Here is a 21155-nt window from a genome sequence, read left to right on the forward strand (position 1 = left end):
CAGACTAGAGGCAGGGAGGGGAGCGGGGCAACGTGGGAACGGATTGGAACGGATTCCAAGGTGCTTACCTGGAAGCGGACAGAGACCACAGCCCCACAGATCTCCTCCCCAACCATGAACTGCTCCCCCAGCAGGGCCAGGATGAGGTTCTCCCAGCATCGGGAGGCCAAGCCCTTCCGCAGCCGAATGATCCACTTGCCACCATTTTTATTTGCATCGTCCTATAAAAAGGCAGAAAATGTTCACATTCAAATGTTGGTTCACAGCTGCTTCTCTTACATTAAAGCAGTGAAAAGCCAAGAACCCCTTGAATACTGGGATTATGCAATTTATACAAAAAAAAAATCGATGCTAGGACTAAAGAGAGAAGAAACTGGGAAGAAAAAGAAAAACAAAGGGATCTTCAGCACATGCTATTTCTTTTCTTTTTTTTTGGTTCCGAGGATTGAACTCAGGACTGCCTGCTTGCAAGGCAGGCGCTTATGCTGCTGAGCTAAATCCCCAGCCCAAGCACGTGCTATTTCAAAAGATGGTCACAAAGATCTTTCTAAAGGAATGCTGTTATCAGAACTACTTTAGGAATTAAAGTACTGTCAGATTTGAAAGAGGCCATTGCTTCACTAATAAAAGTTCACTGAGTGTCACTGTGTACCAAGTGCTGTCAAGAAGCCCCAATGTCTACTCCGATCCATAGTGGCAGAGACAGACAGGAGAGCAGTGACAGCCACGCAGACAGACTAAGGCTGCTGGAGAGCCGAGCGGTGGGTTAACCCAGAAGCTGATAGCTGCAAATAGGCAGGTAAAGTGCAAGCACACGGTATGGGCACCAGGAAGAACACATGTGTGCACAGGCTGTGAGGCGGAGATGTGCAAAGAGGGGCTTGCTGCAAGGAAAGGAGGACTTGGGGATGACGAGGATGAGGCTTGGAAGGCAGACTTCATGCAAGCTCATGGAGGCAATGACAGAACGGCTCTGCAAGAGGCCAGAGCTTAGCTCTGGGTCTCGAGTTATTGCCTTTATTTCCAACCACTTAAACCACATGTAAAAATCGTATACACTGGGGCCTGAACTCATGACCTTGTGCTTGTCAGGCAGGTACTTTGCTGCTGAGCTATATCCCCAGTGTATAAATATTTCTAAATTAAGTTCATTGGTGCATTTTAGGTATACACTATGATCACACTGATCATAGGGAATTTGTATCTGTACATGATACATTTTGATTCATTTTTCCCCATTCCTCTAACTCTCCCTTCAACCTTTCTTTCTCTCTCTATTTACAAAAGCTTTTGTTGGCTGGGGGTTTAACTCAGAGGTGTAAGTGCCTGCTTGGCAAACATGAATTCGTGAGTTCAATCCCCAGTACCCTCAAAAAAAAAAAAAAAAAAAGGCTTTGTTTTTATTTTTCCCTTCCTTCCTTCCCCCTCCCTAGTTTCCCTCCCCATTTGAGCACTTTTTCCCTATTTCTATTATCTATCATATGTACAATATCTATGTACGATATGTACAGTATCTATTATACATTTGGTCCTTATTTTACACTTTTGGTTTCTCACATTGGAGACACTATTTAAAAATATTATACATACACACAAATGAGTTTTGTGGGGACAAGGCCAACTTAAAAATGAAACAAAAAAATCCACCCTTTAATGCTGCAATAATACCATTTGGGTAGTAACACCATCATTAAAAAACCACCCAGCACCAATCAACCAATGCAGACACACAATGGCATTACTGCTTTTCCCTAGGGGTTCCCAGAATATATCCAATAATGTTGCAGTTTTGTTTTGCTTTGTTTCCTCTGGAGATAGGATTTCACTATGCAGTTCAGGCTGGCCAACTTGTAGCAATTCTCCTGCCTCAGCCTTCTGAATGCTAGGATTACAGAAGCACACCACTGCACTCAGCTAGTATTACAGTTTTTTTTTGGTCTTTTTTGTTTTTATTGGTACCAGGGATCGAACTTACAACTGCCTGCTTGCAAGGCAGGCGCTTATGCCACTGAGCTAAATCCCCAGCCCCTAGTATTACAGTTTTGAAGACTTTAAAAATAGTTTTAACTTTGGCCAAAGATAAAAAAGAAAGGAAAAAACCAAGAAAACAGTAAAGCAAAGCAGAGGCCATCAGTCCTCACCTCCCACATGGGTTTAATTCCTTCTTTGAAGAGATGGAAGTCACTGTGTCCTGTCAGGTCCCCGGGACGAACCATGTGGCTATAAAACCTCCAGAACTGCTCCACCTGCAGGGAGAAGACCCCAGAGCACAAGGATGTAACTCTCCTTTCGTGCTCTGAGTGCACCTGAAGGTCTGAGATTTACTTAAGAACAGAGGCATGCAAGGCACTCTGCTACGGCTAGAGGAAAGGCATGTTACACAGTTGGTCTAAAGAACAATGTATTATTGACAACACAAGAATGACCTCCTCAGATGAGAAATGCTAGACTCCTCACATGGGTCCACACTTGCCATCAGAGATGCAGGGGAACTGTCACATATAGGAGGAGGACCAGCGGTTTGCAAAAAGGTGACTTATATTAAGCACCACACAGCCTCACCCTGAATGCAGTTTTTGGAACCAAACCAATTCTTAACCAAATCATTGAACTGGCAAACACAGTGTCAGCTGGAATGAAACCACTTTAGTACTGCTTGGTCACTGAGCAAAGTGACAGAAGCAACCACGTTACTGCTGCAGGGTGCTCTTGCTAATAAGGCTGGGGCAGTCCAAATGGACTTAGCTTCTCAGCTATAGTTTAACTTTTTTTTGTTTTTTGTTTGTTTTTGGTTTTTGAGTCAGGCTCTCCCTTTGTATTCAGGTTGACTTTGAACTCACTATGTAGCCCAGGCTGGTCTTGAACTTGCGGCAATCCTACCTCAGCCTTCTGAGTGCTGGCAATACTGGTCAATGCCACCACATCTAGCTTAAATCTTTCTCCTTAGAAAAATTATTTTTTTCCTTGCCTCTGCTTCAAATTGTTAGAAAACTAGTCTTATTTTCTCTTAAATGTATGCTTATTTATAGTCATCACACTGGCCTCATTTAGTGCCTTGGCAGGAGACAGTAACCCTCTGTATTGCAGAGTACACTGCTACCTGCTGAGTAGCAGAGAGAGGCACACAGCAGAAGGGAGGAAAAACACACCAGAAGTCTGAGAAGTGACTGCTCACTGTATTCACCAACACCATGTTGAGGAGACTAAATCAACAGGGGGCCCAACATCAGAGCTATGTAGTGGACAACGGGTGTGGGCTGAGATTCTGGTCAAACTTCTAGATCTGGGTAGCAAGCGAGGAGAACGTGATCTAGGCTGCATGAAATGGCCTTGTCCCAAATTCTTCTCTGGAAGTGCAATATGAGGGAATAGGTGAAGAACAGGCCATTCACAGGACTTCAATGCAATGCCTCACACCATCAAGTGCTCAGCGCAAGTGCACAAGATGTTGTGGACCCTGAGGTGCCTATAATACCTAACTAACCCAGTCTTCTGAGTGCTGGGAGGGCACCATGCCCAGCCCACCTGATGTCCTGAATTTCATGCACAGACTTTAAACACTGTCCAGCATTCAGTGAGTATTGAAGGTGCATCAACTCACGGGTGTGCTGATGACAAAGCACTTACCATAGGTGCGACCAAGAGAAAAATAAGACACAAACCCTCTTTGTATGAGCTGGGTTAATTCATACAGGCTTTTTTGTGAAAGAGAAAGAAAAATGCAAGACACACTGTACTCCTAGCTACAAGTAATTTAACGGAATCCTTTAGGAAAACATACCATCCAGTCCAGTTTCTTTTTTGACCTTCCAAGCCTCTCACCAGCTCTGTCTAACATAATAACTGCCTTTTACCTGTGCTGTCTGGCATTCCAATGCAGTAGGTAATCGTGGCTTTTGTGATGGGTTCAGGGATATTAGAAAGGCGTGGATATTTTAAAAGTTTAATGATACTGTTTACTCCACCAATAATTCGTTTCTTATCATCTGTTCAAATCTTTTAAGCTCACTCTTCAGCCCATGTGCTCTAAGGCAGCTTTTGCCAAGATGGCACAGACCCTTTTTCCCTAGGAGTGCCAAGGGTGCTCTAGCTATGCTGTTATGGCCAACATCTAGACTGTCCCCTAAAAGCCACATAGTGTTCAGAAGTGGTGCATTCAGCAGGTGACTGGATCACAGTGCTGCTATCAATGACTGTTAGGAGGCAGGGGTGTCTTCTTCCCTCCTCCCACTTTCCCCTCTGCTTCTGGCTGCCATGGGATGAATATCTGCCCTCTACCTGGGCTCTCCTACCCCAGCATTTCCACTTTGGAGCTGGCCAACCATGAACTGAAACAGGAGCCACAATAAAGCTCTCTTCCTTTAAGCTGTGGGTGCTGGGTATTTTGCCCCAGTCATAAGAAAATAGCAGCCACATGCCTTTCCTGCAGCCCCACGGGCTACCCTGTAGCAAAAATAATCAGACTTGCCCCTTTTCACCAGTCTCTGTGCCTTCATTCTTTTTAGAACCTTACTATATCCTTCAACTCATTCAACATTGCTTGAATCAAATATGGACCAATGCACAAGCCATTTGGAATATTTTTAAGAAGCCTAAAGTTATCAGTTACAAGGCAGCAGAACCCAACCAAACAAGGCCTTTGCACCAGGCTGAAACCATACCAATGTGGCAAAGCAATATTGCTGATCCACATTAAGCAGACAATCTTATTCCCAGTGAAATGTGTGTATGTGATTAACAAGCAATAGAAAGTAAATACTGTAACCTTGTGCCACACGGTATGGTATACTGTTGGGCTTTGAATCTGACTTTCACAGCCCATCAAACCCGAGTTTCACTGCACATCCCAGCTTAACTGAGTCAAGTGTGGCTGTGTCGCACCTGACATGCTCCATTTGTAAAACATGACCCAATAGGGCTACTAAAACAACTGAAGGAAACTAAACAATTCTATCACTCACTGCATCCTTCTTTTTTATTAGCTTATTGTAGTGTTTACAATTATAGTACCGCATTCTCTTCCAGATTTTGCATTTTGAACAAGACAAAATCTTAGTAAGTTTAAGAGAACGTACAGCACTCAGAGGTAATGATCGTTATCAAACAAACCAGAGTGGTGTTAACTGCGGTCAGTCTCTAGGCTCACAAACACATCACTTGTGGGAAGGTGAGCTAAAACTGAACACTTAGTACGACAGCAGCCACAAAAGCAATTATTGGAGACTTCATTTTCTTTATGAAAATGGATGATACTTTATGCATAATCCCTATCTTAGCAAAATCTTAACAGGAAGCTCTTAAATACAAAAGAAAATTTCAAACTTTGCTTTTAACTTTATTGTCCAACTTCATGAGGATAGACATCATTTACTATAAAATCTTGTACCCTCATGTGACTGTGTACACTAAGACTCTATATCTACTTAGAACATGCAGTTATGCATCATTTATGTGCATGTCCTTCTGTTCAAAACCACTGCTCTCAGATTTGTCGATACTTACTTGTTAATTATGGACAGCCGATGAGAAACCTAGGAATGAAAAACTGACCATGGGCCTAAGGTTACTCAAGGAAGAAAACCAGAGCATTAAGCAGGTTCCTGGGAAGGTAGGCAAACAGATGACAAAGCACAGGCATAAGCATCTTACCAAGGCACACTCCATGAAACCACCGAGTACTCACTGAGGCAAAGGTGCCAATCTGCTTGATATTCTGTTCGTAGCTCTGCGAGCTGGTAGGGCGGCCTGGGGTCCTTCTGGAGTACCAGAAAGTGTAGTTGTACTGCAAGGGATGCTCTGCTGGTCCAGGGACAACAGCCTGGGAAGCGAATAAGGTAGGTGACGCCCTGGGCATTTGTCACATGCTGAGACTGTGTCACATTTTATCACTTCCACAATTAAGATACCTCAATTCCTTGCACTGTGCCCAAGAGTCTGCTCACACAGTCAATTTCCTTAGTGTGTTAAATGATTCTAAACTCCTAGGACACTTTATCTGGTTCTTAGGATGTTCACAGCTTTCTCCTTCATACCATAGGTATTATTTTAATACTTTTAGCTATGTACATGTGTGTGGTACTGGGGATTTAATCCAGAACCTTCATCCTGAGCTACATTCTCAGCCCATTTTGTAATTCTGAGACAGCTGCCAGGTTAACCAGGCTGGACTTGAATTCGCAATCCTCCTCCCTCAGCCTTCCAGGGAATCCCCCCACCTCAGGCACATCACAGACATTTATGTTTCCATTTTATCTCAGCCCCAGCACTGCCTTCTCTGTGACACTCATTACTTAGGAGCAGCAGGCTGCTTACCCTGCTTACGACTCGGCTTCTTATCTGCATAACAGGAAGAATAAGAACCACCCCACAGGACTGCTGAGAGGATCAAGTCAATTTGCAGATGTACAGTGCTCCCTGCCTGGCACAGGGTGCATCCTCAATAAATGTCTGTGACTGCTACAATTGCCATTATTAAATACAAGGTCCTGGACCCACAGGCACATTCACCTGCAGGTCTTCTCAGCACCTAGCAGAAAAATGCTTGCGTTTGGAGAGTACTCAATAGTTTAGAGTAAATAATGATTTCCTTGATGTCTCAAGGGAAAAAACCAATTCACCTATCTTTCATTCCATATATATATATATATATATATATTTTTTTTTTTTTTTTTTTTTTTTTTTTCTCTTTTCTCGGTACTGGGGATGGAACTCATGATCTCATGCTTGTCAGGCAGATGCTTGTGCCATTGAATTATACCCCTGGCTAAATTTTCTCTTTTCCAAGGTCCTTCCAACTTGAGACTATTACTGATTTAAGAGCCTCAAAGTTTAGGGGATATGTACGATTTGAACTACTTAGCAGCAGCTTCTGAAGCAGCTACCAGCCCAGCTAATGTCAGGAATAACTTCTGTAATCCAGGTAAAAAGACTGATACAATCAAGTCAGCATCTCATGATCTTCTAGGAAGAGCAAAAGTCTAAGGCCCATAATGAACTCCAGGAATTTCACAATCATTTTTTGAAAACAAAACCAGCCAAGTGTGATGGTGCATGCTTATAATCTCGGCACTCAGAAGGCTGAGGCAGGAGGACTGCCAGGAGTTCGAAGCCAAACCCTATCTCAACAAAAAACAAAACAAAACAATCCAGATATTAGAAAATAAGAGACTATCAAGTTAACCTGGTATCTTTCAGATAAATATTCCACAAGACAAGTGAGGCTAAGCACAAAACATACCTTCCTCTTGCTGCTGCTCTGACTCTTGTCTCGTTCTGTTTTTTCCTTCTCACCATCTTTCTGTGTGCTGTTTTCTTCATTCTGATCATGGTCTCCACTGTCATCATCTTTCAAGCTGAATGGGATGGCAAAACTGTTATTTGATGACCAAGTTGATTCCTGGCACCTTAATAAAGCTACAAGGCCATGCAAACTATCATATGAGGAGCCCAAGATCATTCAACATACAGGCCCATGAGACACAGCTGAGACGAGAGAACAAAAGAATACAGACATAAACAAGATAAAAAAAAAAAAAGAAATGCCCATCAGCTAACTTGTGAGCCCCACAAAAAAACAGTCTTTTGGTTTTCTAACAAGCTGAACAATAGAATAGCTTACGAGATTGATTTCTTTGCCAAAAATAGTCAATCATGAGAAGTATATAAAAATAAGAGAGAGAGAGAGAGAGAGACAGAGAGAGAGAGAGAGACAGAGAGAGAGACAGAGAGAGAAGTTTGTGTATGACACTACGAATGAAAGTTAAAGGAGGCCAGGGATTTAGCTCAGTGGCACACAGCCTGCATGGCAAGTGTGAGGTTCTAAGGTTGACAATTTTTTTTGGTGCCAGGGATTGAACTCATGACCTCAAGTTTGCCAAGCAGACGCTTACACCACTGAGCTAAACTCCCAGCTGTAGGTCCTAAGTTTGATTCCCGGTAAATACCCCAACTACCACCGGGGAAAAAAACAGGTTAAAAATTCAACCATCTGGACCACCTCCAGGCTTACCTTACCACTTCCCCCAGGCTTTGCCACTGTTACACTCATGCTCTTTTCTGTTACTTTAATTACAGTAAGTCCTGAAACAGGTTCCCTAACATAGATTTCTGTTCTGTACCCATCCTGTGGAGTCATTACCTTTCTAAACATAGCTGATCATTTCATTTCATCCTGAAGACTTGACGCGCCCACCCTCCAGAATAAAGTACCAGGACAACACCTAAGTCTCTTATCTAGACTCTGACTCCTCCAGCAACCTGTATTCCTACCTGGGGCCACTTGCAAACACTACCCTGCAGCCTGAGGTGCTGTTCCTCTTGTGTTTCTCTACTGGGCGTTGAGTTCCCTCAGGGCAGTGTCTTGCATCATTGCACTCAGGACAAAAAGATGCCGAATAAATGTTAAATGAAAAGGAAAAACGAAACAGTGAGCCAGACCATTCGCTCAGCATGGATTTTCTCCAGAATAATCTTTCTGGTTCCATGATTTTATGTACTATATAATCAGATAAAATTAGGCAAATCTCAACAAAGGGACCAGAATTGCTCCAACTGTACCCAAATAACATCCTACACAGATATAGAAACAAACCATAGGATACTTTACATCTGTAGGTTTTTCTCCTTTTCCACCATGAATCCCCAGTGCCTAACACAAAGTGTGCAGTAAATATGACACAGGATGAACCAGCCATGTGCTAGAGAGCCTGCTTTGCTAAATCACTGCCTGAGCTGTAGGAGACACTCAGCGGCTACTGCCTTGTGCCAGGACCCACTCCATACTTACCCTGGCCAAGATTTTGTGGGTGTGGTGGTACATGCCTGTGGTCCTAGCATGCAAGAAGGATGAGGCAGGTGGATGCCAAATTTCACTCCAGCCTGGGCAACTCAGTGACTAAGCCCATCTCAAAATAAAAAATTAAAGAAAGGGCTGGAAATAATAGCTCAGTGTGAAGGCCCTGGGTTTTAACTCCCAGTACCTAAAGCAGTAGTTGTCCAGCTTGGCCTCAGGGCCTTACTCAAAAATAAGAGCCCGGGCCGATGATTTAGCTAGCGCAGTGGCATAAGTGTCTGCCTGGTAAGCGCAAGGTCATGAGTTCTATCCCCAGTACCCAAAAGAAAAAAAAAAAGAGCTGATTTCTCCCTCAACATTTCACTGAGGCAAGGAAAAGACCACAGGCTCAGGTTGTAGGGCAGCTATATGGGAACCATGCAAGAAAAGCTATGAGTGCATTAAGACAAGAAAAAACAAAAACAAAAAATACCAATGGAGGGAAAGAGGATGGTACAGGAGAGGGTGGAGAAGTGGACTTGGCTGTCACTAATGCTGCTATTTTCCAGCTTTATTCAGCCTCCTTGGACTACTGGGAGACCACTGCCTGTGCCTAAGAACACCCCAATTAAACTGTTTTCCTTTTTCAAAGGAGCCTTGCCTAGTACACAAATCCTGAGAATTAAAAATTACTATTGTTTACCAAACATTTACTATGTACTACCTCCTGGAGTGCCTGTCCCCAAGGACCTAACCAGAGAGGGCTACCCTGTTCTGCCTGTGGGTCCCAGAAGCATCTCCTGCCTGTCCCCCACAGATTCCTTTGACTCCGTTTGTATCAATCTAAGTGCAGTTCCTCAGTCTTACCACTCAGTTCCAAGTTCTGCTCGGTGTGTCCCCTAGCTAATGGTCCTGCGGGATATACTTTGTCCTGACCCCTCCCAACGCAGGTTCTGTCAGGCTCCCCTCTTCGGAATATTCAGGCTTCGGACAGCTTTGCATTCTCCTTTCTACAGGGTGTGCCCAAGAGATGTAAACCTTTCCCCCTCTTCTCTGCTTTCAGCTCACATTAAAGCCTCTGTGGCCCCCTCCATTAGATCTTGGATGAAAAAAAGCAATCATCCCATCATCTCCCATTTCGCTAATCTCAAGAAAAGAACATCTATTCCTTTCATTTAGTATTTTCCCTGCTAATCACTACCAGGACACAAAAACAATATCAATAGAAGAAAAATATTACTGTGATCCCTGGATTACTTCTTCACTCCCTTCTAAACTGTAAATGTAAATCCCACAGAAGTTCACCTAGTGCTTTTGTTTCTCAAGGGCGGAGTTAACTACCACACTGCCCTTCAAGCCCACACTCAGGCGAACCTTTCACAATCTCTTTCCCAGAGGTTGTCTTCCCAACTTAAATAAGCTGGGTGTGAGCCAAGATAGAGCCCAGAATGAAAATTCAGTGCTCCACAGACTCAGGCTGGTAACTTCCACTGGAAACCAAACGGAACCTCGGCTAGCTCACTAGGCTTTGGCTCAGGTAGTTCCTCATAGGCTCTGGGCTAGACCAGTATGTGTGGGTTCGAATTTAAGCCAATTCACCTGTGACTCTCCAGCATCAGACAGTAGCATAAAATAAAGTCCGTTTAATTAATAGATTTCTAAAATCAAGGTGATGAGTGCCAGATAAGTGATTCATACAATAATTTAAAGGATGGGTCAAAAGCATACTATATAGGATGAACAGTGACAAAGTCAAGCAATGGCACCTAGAAAACTGAGATCTGAAAAACAAGTTATCACAGTGAAGACTTATGTTCTCGGGAAAACATCTTAAAGTTTCACATATCAATAGGATCAGTGGCAGCAGGGTCTCAAGACTTGATAGGTCTATAATCCCTGCAACCCTCCCCAAAGGAATGACAATCTTTGGTTTCACACACAGAAGCAAAATGTAAAGGAGGTTACTGTTCTTTAACCTGTGCCCATGAGATTACACTGCTTCCTCAGTTCCAAGCACTGCCTTGAAAGGATTCTGACAAACTGGAACACACCCTGAATGCTGTATGGTGAAGAAAGCGCACTGTAACTATGTAACAACCAACCGCCTAAAAGCTGCAGAATGTGTTCATGAAAGAAACAAAAAACACAAAGGAAACAGGGACACATGTCAGTTGCTCATCTCAAGTAAAAGAAAAAAATCTTTTTATTTCTGCCAAGAGAATAGATGATAAAAGATCCTGACTCAGTACAACAGCTAATAATTAGAAGACATTAAGTGACTCCAGTCAATGTCTGCCAAGAAACACTTGAACCAAACTCGGACTGCCTCTCCACTGTCTTACACAAGTTAACTTTCCAGAACCTCATCTGCTTGATTTTAAGAACAGTACAAGAGCTCCTTTGCAGAGTCACTAGAAAGAACAGAAATACCAAAAAGATGGCTGTTGGAAGCCCATTATTACTGTTTTTATTGCACATCCCTACACTATTTGGATAGGACGCAATCTGACTTGGTCATGTTAATGAAAAAAGGGTGTAACGGGTGCATAAAGCACTACACAGGCAAGATGTGGACCCAGAGCTAAATACTACAGGACTTCTGTGGAGAGTGGGACTGGGTGAGGCGTCTACACAGGCATGGGGTCAGGTTAAGAAGTAGAACTTAGAAGATAGTTTTTCAACATGCAAAGACCTCTCAACAACCAGGAAACATTTGTGAAGAGGTGCCTAGAGTGCTGGAAACTCAGTACTCCCTTAATTTGCATAGCAGCACTATTTTAGAAAAACCCCAGTTTCCCACTAGCACCATCAGGTCACACACCCTAAAAGCAGTATTTCCACGTCACACCTACACTTCATCACACCAATTTATACAAACACCTCTAAACATGGGTAAGATCTGGTCTCTCTAGCAAGTAAGGCAACTAGGGCTCTGAGATAGGAAATTTTCCACTGTCAAAACTGGTAGGCGTGGGACTAAAAACCTAGGTCTTCAGATGAGACCCATTAGTCTAAAAATCGAAGTAAGAACAGACTCTGTCTCAAGGCACAATTTTTTAAAAACACTAATGTAAGTATTGTTAAAAGAAATGAAGAAACTGCAATCCCAATACACTGGAAGGCTGAGGCAGGAGACCTTGAGCCCAGAACGGGCAATTTAGTTACTCATCAAGACTGAGGACTGGAATGCAGCTGAGTGTGAAGGCCTGGATTCAACCCCCAACATTACACACGCACATCATACATTTCACCAAGAATTAAAAATAAATCATTGGAGATTAACATGCAACAACGCTTGCACATCTCCTCTGTCCACCTCCAAACAGTCTGGTGCTAGAACTGGAGATCAGAGTGGGCACTTAAGAGAGTGGGGGTCTGGGTAACCGCGCGGGTCGGAGACAGGAACCGGAGGGGAGGGGAAAGGAAGCAGGAAGAGGACGAGGGTTCCGCGTCGGAGCAGCCACGGGGTTCTGCGCGGCGGCCACATTACCTCATTGCCGCTGCAGGACTCTATGACACAGGCCGTTACCGACTGCACCAGGCAGAGAAGAAGGCCGAAGCCCACAGAGGACAGTGACTTTCTCAAAGCGGAGCGAGCGTGAGCGAGGCTGCGGAGCACCACGCTGCGAGGTCCCCGCCCTCCGCGCCACGGCCACCCGCACCCTCCGGGGCGGGGCGTCCGAAATCTCCTCCTTCCGGGCAGGGCCACCCCTCCCCGGCAAGCTTCTCCCTCTGTCCTGCGCTGCCGGCACCCCGCCGCCTGCGCTCCCCAGCTGCCTCCTCCCCGCCAGCCGACGCCAGGTCCCGCCTTGCCGGCCGAGAGAAACGCCAGTACCGCAGAGTTAAGCCGTCAAGCCCCCGCGGGGCCAGCGCGGGGAAACAGTTCGGGAAGGGGCCTCAGGGTGGTAAGATGCCACTCACGCGTCAAATTTGTTGTTCATCCTCTCGCCGCCACTGTCGCCTCTGCCTCACGGAATGATTTCCGTCGGGTCCGTCGGCCACGGGCCCGGGCACTTCCGGTTGCGCGGGGCGCAGCGGAACCTCAACGCTCAGGCCCGCTGCGGGGAGGTTTTCCAGGACGACGGACGCGGCGCCTGCGCAAAGACGCAGGCTCAGCAAGGGTGCCGCAAAGCGTCATCGACGGCGCGGGCTCTACCTTCGCTGCTGGGTTCAAATCCCGACTCTCCCTCCAGTGCATGCGCGCGTGCGCCTCCCGCATCTCCCGAAACCTAGGAGGCGCGCCCCTCTGGGGCGCTGCTCTAGTACAGTCCCCACCCCCGCAGGTTGCGGGCGGATCCCAGAGACCCTGTCAGACCCGGGAGTGACACTCCACAAACGGTAGCTAGTGTTCATCTTCGCGTGCTTACTGTGTGCCAGGAGCCACTGAGCTAATTCTCTGCCCACTGAGGCTTTCTAACAGATTGACGAGGTCGCGTCAGTAAGGGGTTCCTAGGAACCGGAGATGGCCTCACCGCCGTCACATTCATTGCCCCCAGGATGGAAGCTCGCCACCCTCGCGCCATCCCCAGGGCCCTGTAGTCGCCACTGCTGCAGACAAACGAGCAGGAGAAAATGAAATGAATCTGCTGGCAATTAAGCCCTAAAGCCAGCAACCCTGTGTTTGGAAGCAGGACACGTTTCCTCTCCCCCCTTCCCAGCATGTGCTTTACGTGTGCTTGCACAGTTTTGAATGGCATTTACGCTTACTTTTGTCCCTGAAGTGAGGACCGGTAGAACCAAATGTGTCGGGGAATTGCTCAAGGAGCATAAGTGACTGGTGCACTGTGTGCCCTGGTCACCAACAAACCCATGGCCCCCATACTTGGAGCAGGACCACTTGCTCAGGAACAGCAAGCAGCTCAGCTGCTCACCATATTTGCTGAATGGGGCCAATCGAAGCCAATCAAGTCCCCTCAGGAAGGCAGAACCTGGTGCTGTTTATGCCTGCAGGCTTGCCTGCTCACCCCTCTTGGTTGTAACCATCTTTTGGTACCAGTGCAGATACCCTGGCTTTTGAGAAGGCAGGGAAGAAAGGCCCATTTTTCAGGCCAGAGAATCTTTGATAAGAATGGCTGATATTGGGTCAGAGTCAGGAATTCTAGAGCCACCAGTGTGCTGGGGAGTCCCTGTACTCCAGGGCCTAATTTCCCTGTGTGAAACGTGGGGGAATTGAGTCCCTGCTTTGTCTGTGATGCTGTGAGGAAACTTAGCAATAAAAAAATGATGATAAAACTTAATATCTTTTGTGATCAATGGCAAGAAAAGGACACAAATGGAAAGGTACTGCTGCCAGCAAGCATTGGGTGCATTCAACACATGGCAGGCTGGAGAGGGACCTGCTAGCCGACCTGGGCCACTGCCCCATTTGAAGACTGTCCATACACATCTCTTCACCACTTCCTGCAGAAACGACTCATACAAGGGAAGTTGGTCCCAGGCCTGGAGGACTAGGCTCTTGCCCAACTAGGAACACCATACAAAACAGATGCTTCAAAATAATGGGAGTCCAAGATGCTTTCCTGGAGTAGGGGCCAGTGCCACAAAGATGCCAGTCCCAATCCGGTACCTTGACCACAGCCCATCCCAACCACTCTGGGATACCAATTCTGCCTTTATTTCTCCAGTTTTTCTTGGGGTCCTTTGGCTCCCACAACCTTGATGGGCACTTCCTAAAGAGCACACTAGTGATTTCAGTGGTGGGAGAACACAGCTGGCAAGACAGCACAACCCATGCATATGACTTCCCTTGGCCCAGCAGTGACTGGTTGGGTCAGTCTGGGGAGGACAGGTAGGGGCGGGGGTCTCCCGGGAAAGGCAGGGCGGGCGCCTGGTTGTAATGTGCCATGAGGAAGATGCCAGTGGTGCCGCAGATGAAGAGCAACAGCATAGCCAGGAAGCAAACTCGATCCAGCACACGGCCCACCAGGAGCCACTCCTCATTGCCCTGGAGGTTTGGAGGGGTGGAGGGTGAGCAGGGCAGAACCAGCACCTGCAGTGCATCCCTCTTCCATCCTTGAGCTTCCGCCCTCATTTCTTTGGGCCCTTCTTGCCCCCGTCTGCGTCCCTCCTCCATGTTCCCAGCTCTTTCTTTTCCATCCAGTGCTCTGTCTTGGACGATGCACATCTGCCACCATCTCATGGCTGGAGTCCCACCCCACCCCACCGTGAGCTGCTTACACTGTCAAAGTGACGCTGCTGAAGCCGAGCTCTTGCAATGAAGTTGCAGGCATCCACACAGGCCTGGATGGCTGGGGCGGCCTGCTTCAGGCTGCCACAGAACTCCTGGCCGTGCCCCAGCCCTGGGCCTTTCTCTGACAGAGGGGAGAGGGTAAGGTTGGGAATAAAATGAGGAAAGAAAAAACAATAAAATATAATACAATAAAATGGAAGAGAAACAGGCAGAAAAGGTGGCCTCTCCTTAGATCCCCCTCCAGTTTGGACACTTGCTCACCATCTGGGGTCCCTAGGCAGGAATGTCCCCTGAGGCTCCTCCGAATCTTACCCAGTTTCTCCAGTGCTGCTCTCACCAGCCCATTGTACTGCCGCTGCCGGAAGAGGAGTTCACTGCGGGGCAGGCACAGGGCCGCCTCCTCCCCAGCTGTCACAGGCCACCCGGAAGACGAGCCGTTCTGGAGCCGCGGCTGGGTGTCCTGCACAGCCGCAGGGGCCAGCAAGCGAACGTGCATCCGCAGCAGCTGGGGCAGGAGCCGCAGGAACACCTGCTGAGGGAGCACGCACTGCTGGGCTCCATGGGCGGAAGCTTTGGGGCCTGGAGCCAGCACACGAGGGGCAGTGACCCGGCCTTGTGCAGACTGGCTGTTCTGTCCTGGGCACAGAGCCTGGGACTGTACCTTCTGTGCACCTCGGGATCGCCCGGACCCTTGTATGCTACTTGTGCTGCTGTCCTGGCCTAGAAAGCCGGTGGACTGGGGATCTGCATTCCTGACAAGCGTCCCAGTTGCCTGTAGCAAGTGGGCTGCAGGTCATGGGGGCAAACGATGTAACTGCTCTGTCCTCAGTTTCCTCATCTGTTAGATGGAGGCGATTCTACTCCCCACTCCACAGGGGTTTTGGAAAGATTAAGTAAGTTGATAGATGCAGTCTCTTCGGCACCCTCTGAGCTTCAAGGCTTATGGGATGGGTTTGCTGCCCAGAGGTCAGGGGAGGGTACAGTGAGGGGTGGGCACAGAGGGAGGCACAGGGGCACAGAGGGGTGGGCACAGGGGAATGGGTGAAGGGGGGGCCTTGCCTTGTGGACCCCTCGGGCCATGGAGTGTGTGTGCGGGGACCTCAAGGACACGTTGAGCACAACCACAGCATTCACCACAATGAGGATAGTCACCACCATGAGGAAGGTCAGGTACCTGTTGTGGGGCAGGCAGGGGCTGGATGATCCCTAGGTACCCATACCCTGGTGCCCCCCCCTGCCCTCGGGTCCGTTGCAGGAGGCCCGGCCTTACTTGCTGATGAGTGGCACTGCCTGTGATGTCTCTGGCACCTTCTTGGCCACCAGGAAGAGAAAGACAGTCTGGGCCAGGAGCACGTTGATGGCCACGGTGCACTTCTGGCCGCCCGCTGCTCAGGAGCAAGAGGCACTCAGTGTGGGCCTCCTGCACCCCCTCTCTTCCCTCCCCAAAGGAGTCCTGGGGTGCGGTGCTGCCCATGCCCTGGCTAGCCCTGCCCTGGCCTTGCAGCATCCCGTGCGTGGCTGGAGGGGACGGGGCTCCAGGTACCCTTGGCGGGGAGGAAGTAGATGAGGATTGCGACAGAGGAGATGAGCACGCAGGGGGCAATGATGTTGATGACGTAGAAGAGGGGCTTGCGCTGGATGAGCAGGTAGAACACCACCTTCTGGTGGCCAGTCTCCTCTGTGTCCAGCAGCAGCTTGGCTGGCCGGTGCCGGATGGCCCATTCCCCGTTCTCTGCAGGGGCAAGGGGGTGTGGGTGGTCAGACCTGCAGCCTGAGGGACCCAGCCTCTGGCAGTGTGGGGCTCAGGAAGTGCCTGGGGACACAGGACACAGGCACTGTGGAGGGGCATGGCGGGGGGGGGGCGGGGGGAGGGACAGACGGAATACCGATCCCCCCATTTCCAGAGCCGGAGCAGTGATGCCAGAAAATTCTGTACAAGAACAGACTCTGTGGTCTGCTGTCACTTTGAGCTTGAGTTACAGAAGGGACAGGACCTTGATCCTGTAGGTACATGTGGCAGGGGTGGGGTGCTGGGAGCCCTGGGCAGGGTTACCCGTGAAGGCCTCAGGATCGATGAAGATCCACTCGATGTCCTGGCCGTCTTCCTGACTCAGCTGCAGGTTGATCTCACTGGTGCTGTATGTCTGGGACCTGGGGCCACAGAGGAACAGGGGTAACCAGAGCCAGGAGACACCCAGAGAAGCCACTGACTGTCATCTAAGGGCATATGTGGGGGTTTGGCTTTAAAACTGTGGCCCCATGAGTCCATCTGGGTTCTCCACTGAGCCCGGGGGTGAGATGGGGGTCTGGAGGATGTGGGCTCTTAGGGGATCAGTGTTGAGTGCAGGGGCCTGCAGGTGCAGGTCAGTACTGTCACCTGGTTAAAGAGCCCGGGCCATACTGTGTTTGTTCCTGTCACCACTACCACATACAGTATAGAAAATACACCGGGGATTTAGCTCAGCAGGACAATTGCCTGAATGGCAAGCTCGAAGTTGTGAGTTCAAATTTCCAGTACCAAAAAAATAAATAAAAAGAAAAATAAAATGCATGCCAGCTAATCACGCCTGATGAATGAGGGAACTCATCCCTAAGGCTTCCTGGCAAAAGAGCTCACTCCTGTAAACTCATCTGGCACCCGCCTGCAAACCCAGCCTGAAAACCAGCCTGTGCAAAGCCGAGCAAGGGACCCGAAAGTTCAAGCACCCCCTGAGTAATTCACTGACTTTGTGGGAGCTGGAGCCAGGCCCCCGCCTCTGCCTGCCACCAGATCACCCTCCCCAGACCCCCCAGCAGCTCCCTGAATGCCCCCTCCCAACATAAATGGCCTCACTGGAAGACGAGAGAGCAGTTCTGCCAGTCGAAGGGGAAGTAGGTGACAGAGACAGCACAGGAAGAGCGGAAGATGGCAGGTGGCAGCCAGTAGATGCAGCCGTCGGGGGACACCAGCACGTTGCAGTAGAGGGCCACCTCGAAGACACCGTCCACACTGCGCATGGGCCAGGCCACGGGACAGTGGGCTTAGTCCCCACAGTGCCACCTAACCCTCTGTCCCGCGTGGGTGGGGACCAGGGAATCACAACCCCTAGCCCACCTCACCCTGACGGGTGCCCACCCGGAACCACTGCTGCCCCCTGGAAGCTCCCTGCCACCCCCACCTGCTGGGTTCCCTGGTGGCAGTTGTGGGAACGGTCACTGGTCCTAAGTCACGGGGAGGGGACGGGGCCAGATCTGTTGCTCCTGCTCCTGCCCTGTGCTGTGCCCTCTGCCTTGTCCCGTCCCGCTGGACCTGACTGTGTCGCCCTTGGCCCCTCCTCACTTGTTCTCCAGCACGATGTCCGGCCGCCACACCATGGTGGACGGCACCCTCAACACCCACAGGCCGCCGTAGTCCTGGGGGTCCCAGCGCAGGCGATAGTCACACCACTGCTGTGGGAGAGGAAGGGGCATTGCCAGGCCTCTGCTCCCAGCTGTGCAGAGCCCCAAGAATGAGAGTCCACCCCAAGGAAGGTTCTGCATTTGGATCCCGACACACAGAGGGCATGGCGGCCACTTACCATCTCAATCCAAACGTTGGTGGTGAGGGCCTCCTCTCGCTCATTCTGGGGGTGCAGAACAGGGGGCTAAGTCCCCGTACCTCACCTCCCCAAGTACCTGGGACTTGGGGCCTACAGCCATGGGGCTTTCCCTACTCTCAGCCTACCCTCCTCCTTCCCTGTCCCCCCAGAGGGTCCCTGTGCCAGCCTGTGGCTCTCTCTGCTCCCCACCACTCACCAGGGAGATGAGATTGGTCAGGGTGAGCTTCAGGCTGACATTGACCACATCTGTGTCGCGCTCTGCAGGCCGCAGGTGAGGGTCATAACTGTGCATCAGGTCAGCCAACAGTCGTTCCTCCTGGTTGCGGCCCTGGGCCCCTGCAACAATGGCCGGAGCTTCAGCCTCACTGTGTGGCCTTGAGGAAGCACAGTAGCAAAAAGGTGCAGAGGTGGGAGGTGGAAACTGGTGACCAGGGGCTGGAGCACATCCCCCAAGGCCTCAGACCCCTGCCCTGGGGCCTCCCAGATCCGAGTCCCCTGGTCCGCACCCAGGCAGGCAGCCAGCAGTGACAGGAGGAGCAATAGCCCTTGGCCCTGATGCATGGAGCCTCTGCTCTCTCGGGTCCCCAGCTCCAAGCAGAGAGAGGGGCTAGGTGTCCTGTGACAGGCCACACTCCCATCCCACAAGCCCTGCCAGCCTGGCCCCACCAGCTGTCTGACCACAACTTTGTCAGCTGCTGGGGCACCACAATGCTCGGCTCAGGTTTCTTGGCTGGGGTGGGAGAGGGGCCTGTGGGTCCCAAAAGAGATAGCCATTCCTCCCCACGCCCACCCTCAGCTGCCCAGACCCCGCCCCTATGGAGCCTCCCGCTCTCGCTCTCGGAAACACAACCCATCCTGGATGTCCTAGGCCTTCCCCCCACCTTACTCCCCCATGGCCCCTGCATGGCCCTCATTTGCCCCCAGACCAGCTCCCTCACCCCACCCTTCGTTATGGAGCAAATTCTCTTCCTCACCCTCCTCCCAGCGTTTGCCAAAGCTCAACCCCTACCAGGCACAGGGCCGAATGAGCTAACGCCTCTGCCTGGCCTCTGTCCCCACGAGTGCCGGAGAGGGCAGAGGCAGAGGATGCCGGGCGCCTTCCCTCTGGCCGGATCATGATGCCTCCCTACAGTCAGGGTTCTGGAAAGGCCGAGGAGCCCTGTTGACCTCGATAGGGGGCGTCAACCCTGAGGACAGGGTTCCTGCGGGATTAGGGCTATGCAAGAGGGCTCAGGAAGGGATGATCTCTTGTGGCCATCTCTCATTCTGATGGCCCCTTCTAGTCCGTCCTCTGTGCCCACAGCCGGTGACTCCAGGGCCCCCCTCAAATGCCAAAGTGTGCCAACGCTCAGATCTCCTCTATGAAATGGAGTAGGAAACCGGGTGTGGTGGCGCATGCCTGGGATCCCAGCACCTGAGAGACTGAGGTGAGAGAATCACCAGGAGTCTGAGGCCGGCCTGGGCCACATAGTGAGTTCAAGGCCAGCCTGAACTCACAGTGAGAGCCTGTCTCAAAACAGAGCGCTGCGGTGCTGTTTTTGCACATAATCTGTGTAACTCTCCCCTAATTCTTTGGTTACTGATGATATGTAACAGTAGGAGTGCTGTGCAAATATTTGTTAGGCTATATTGTTTAGGAAATAATGACAAGAAAAAAGTCTGTACAAGCACAGTGCACATTTTTTTCTCCCAAATATTTTCAGTCTGTATCTGTCTGAATCCACAGGGGCTGAGTCCATGGGTTTGCAGGGTTGACCATACTTGTTCCCCAGGCTTCCCTGTACCCAGAGGCTCTGATGTTTAGACCAAGGATTTGCTGTGGGATTTCCTAGGAAAGCTTTCGCTACTGATAAAAGGGGTGAGAAACACATGGCTCCTTTTCTGTCTGAATATAGATGCAAGGGATGGCACTGTGGCAGTCATTTTGCAGCCTGAGGCAACAAAGCAAGAGGAAGTAGGCCCATGTGCTGGGTCTCTCGTGGCTTTGCTGCACCACTGAGCAAACACAACCATCTTTTTCTCCATTCTGAGAAGCAAGGAAACCGTAGTTTCAGGCATGGCTACGACACATTGTGGCTTCTGTTCTTTGCAGCCCAGTGCATGCCTAACAGATTCCTTGCCCTGCTGGCCTGGAGGGACTGAGTGTAGGAAACTACGTTGGGCTTCTGTGAGGAGGCTTCCCCTGAGAGTGTGATTCCCAGGCCGCAAAGGGCAAGGAGGTCCAAGGCCACCACCGTGGATTCGCTGCCATAGCGCCACCATGTGGCAGACTAGTGCGGGTGCGTGGCGGGTGGTCCTAGTTCAGGGCTCTGCTGCCTCTGCAAGACAGGGACCCTCCCTGTTGGCGGACTCTGTGAGTCACGGCTGGGTTTCCCCGTACAGAGGAAGAGGCACCTTGGATTTGTGGGAAGTTTGCCCCGGAAGGCAGAAATAAGCCTAGTCGGTTTGGGTTTCAAATGGCTTTTCTTTCCCCAGTTACATCTAAAGATGAAAATTGCCCCTGCTGCCCGGCAGAGCAAATGAGGTCACCTGGTCCCTCTGAGGAAAACTGCAGGAGCTGGACACCCTGCGCGCAGGACGCACCCCACACACACCTCAAGGATGAGACAACAGGAGC

General features: G+C 49.8%; 2 protein-coding genes across 5 annotated transcripts in view; both read right to left on the reverse strand.

Annotated features, from left to right (window-relative positions):
• The window catches only part of Eif4e2 (eukaryotic translation initiation factor 4E family member 2), a 28347-nt gene extending 14423 nt beyond the window's left edge, over window positions 1-13924 (reverse strand). Inside the window, exons 1-5 of one of the 4 annotated variants that reach the window (XM_005005718.4) lie at window positions 12692-13924; window positions 7238-7352; window positions 5684-5818; window positions 2142-2246; window positions 69-221 (exon numbers count right to left, since the gene is read on the reverse strand). In XM_005005718.4, the coding sequence (XP_005005775.1) occupies window positions 69-221; window positions 2142-2246; window positions 5684-5818; window positions 7238-7352; window positions 12692-12711 (528 nt within the window). In that variant the 5' untranslated portion in view covers window positions 12712-13924. Of the gene's footprint in view, window positions 1-68; window positions 222-2141; window positions 2247-5683; window positions 5819-7237; window positions 7353-12260; window positions 12662-12691 lie in introns of those variants that run through there. The other 3 variants (XM_005005719.4, XM_003474591.5, XM_005005716.3) reach the window with 3 other exon arrangements.
• Window positions 13925-13991: 67 nt separating this feature from the next.
• On the reverse strand, window positions 13992-19206 carry Chrng (cholinergic receptor nicotinic gamma subunit). The gene is made up of 12 exons (XM_003474592.3): window positions 19045-19206; window positions 18735-18874; window positions 18518-18562; window positions 18280-18389; window positions 17794-17949; window positions 17014-17111; window positions 16504-16692; window positions 16231-16345; window positions 16020-16134; window positions 15273-15489; window positions 14948-15081; window positions 13992-14714 (listed from the first exon to the last, which is right to left on the reverse strand). Exons 1-12 carry the CDS (start codon window positions 19097-19099, stop codon window positions 14541-14543), a joined length of 1548 nt encoding a protein of 515 aa, XP_003474640.1. The 5' UTR covers window positions 19100-19206; the 3' UTR covers window positions 13992-14540.
• Between the last annotated feature and the right edge of the window lie 1949 nt (window positions 19207-21155).

Source organism: Cavia porcellus, unplaced genomic scaffold (assembly GCF_034190915.1).
Source record: "Cavia porcellus strain 051 isolate PalLab524CR breed Dunkin Hartley unplaced genomic scaffold, mCavPor4.1 scaffold_26, whole genome shotgun sequence".
Lineage (NCBI taxonomy): Eukaryota > Metazoa > Chordata > Mammalia > Rodentia > Caviidae > Cavia > Cavia porcellus.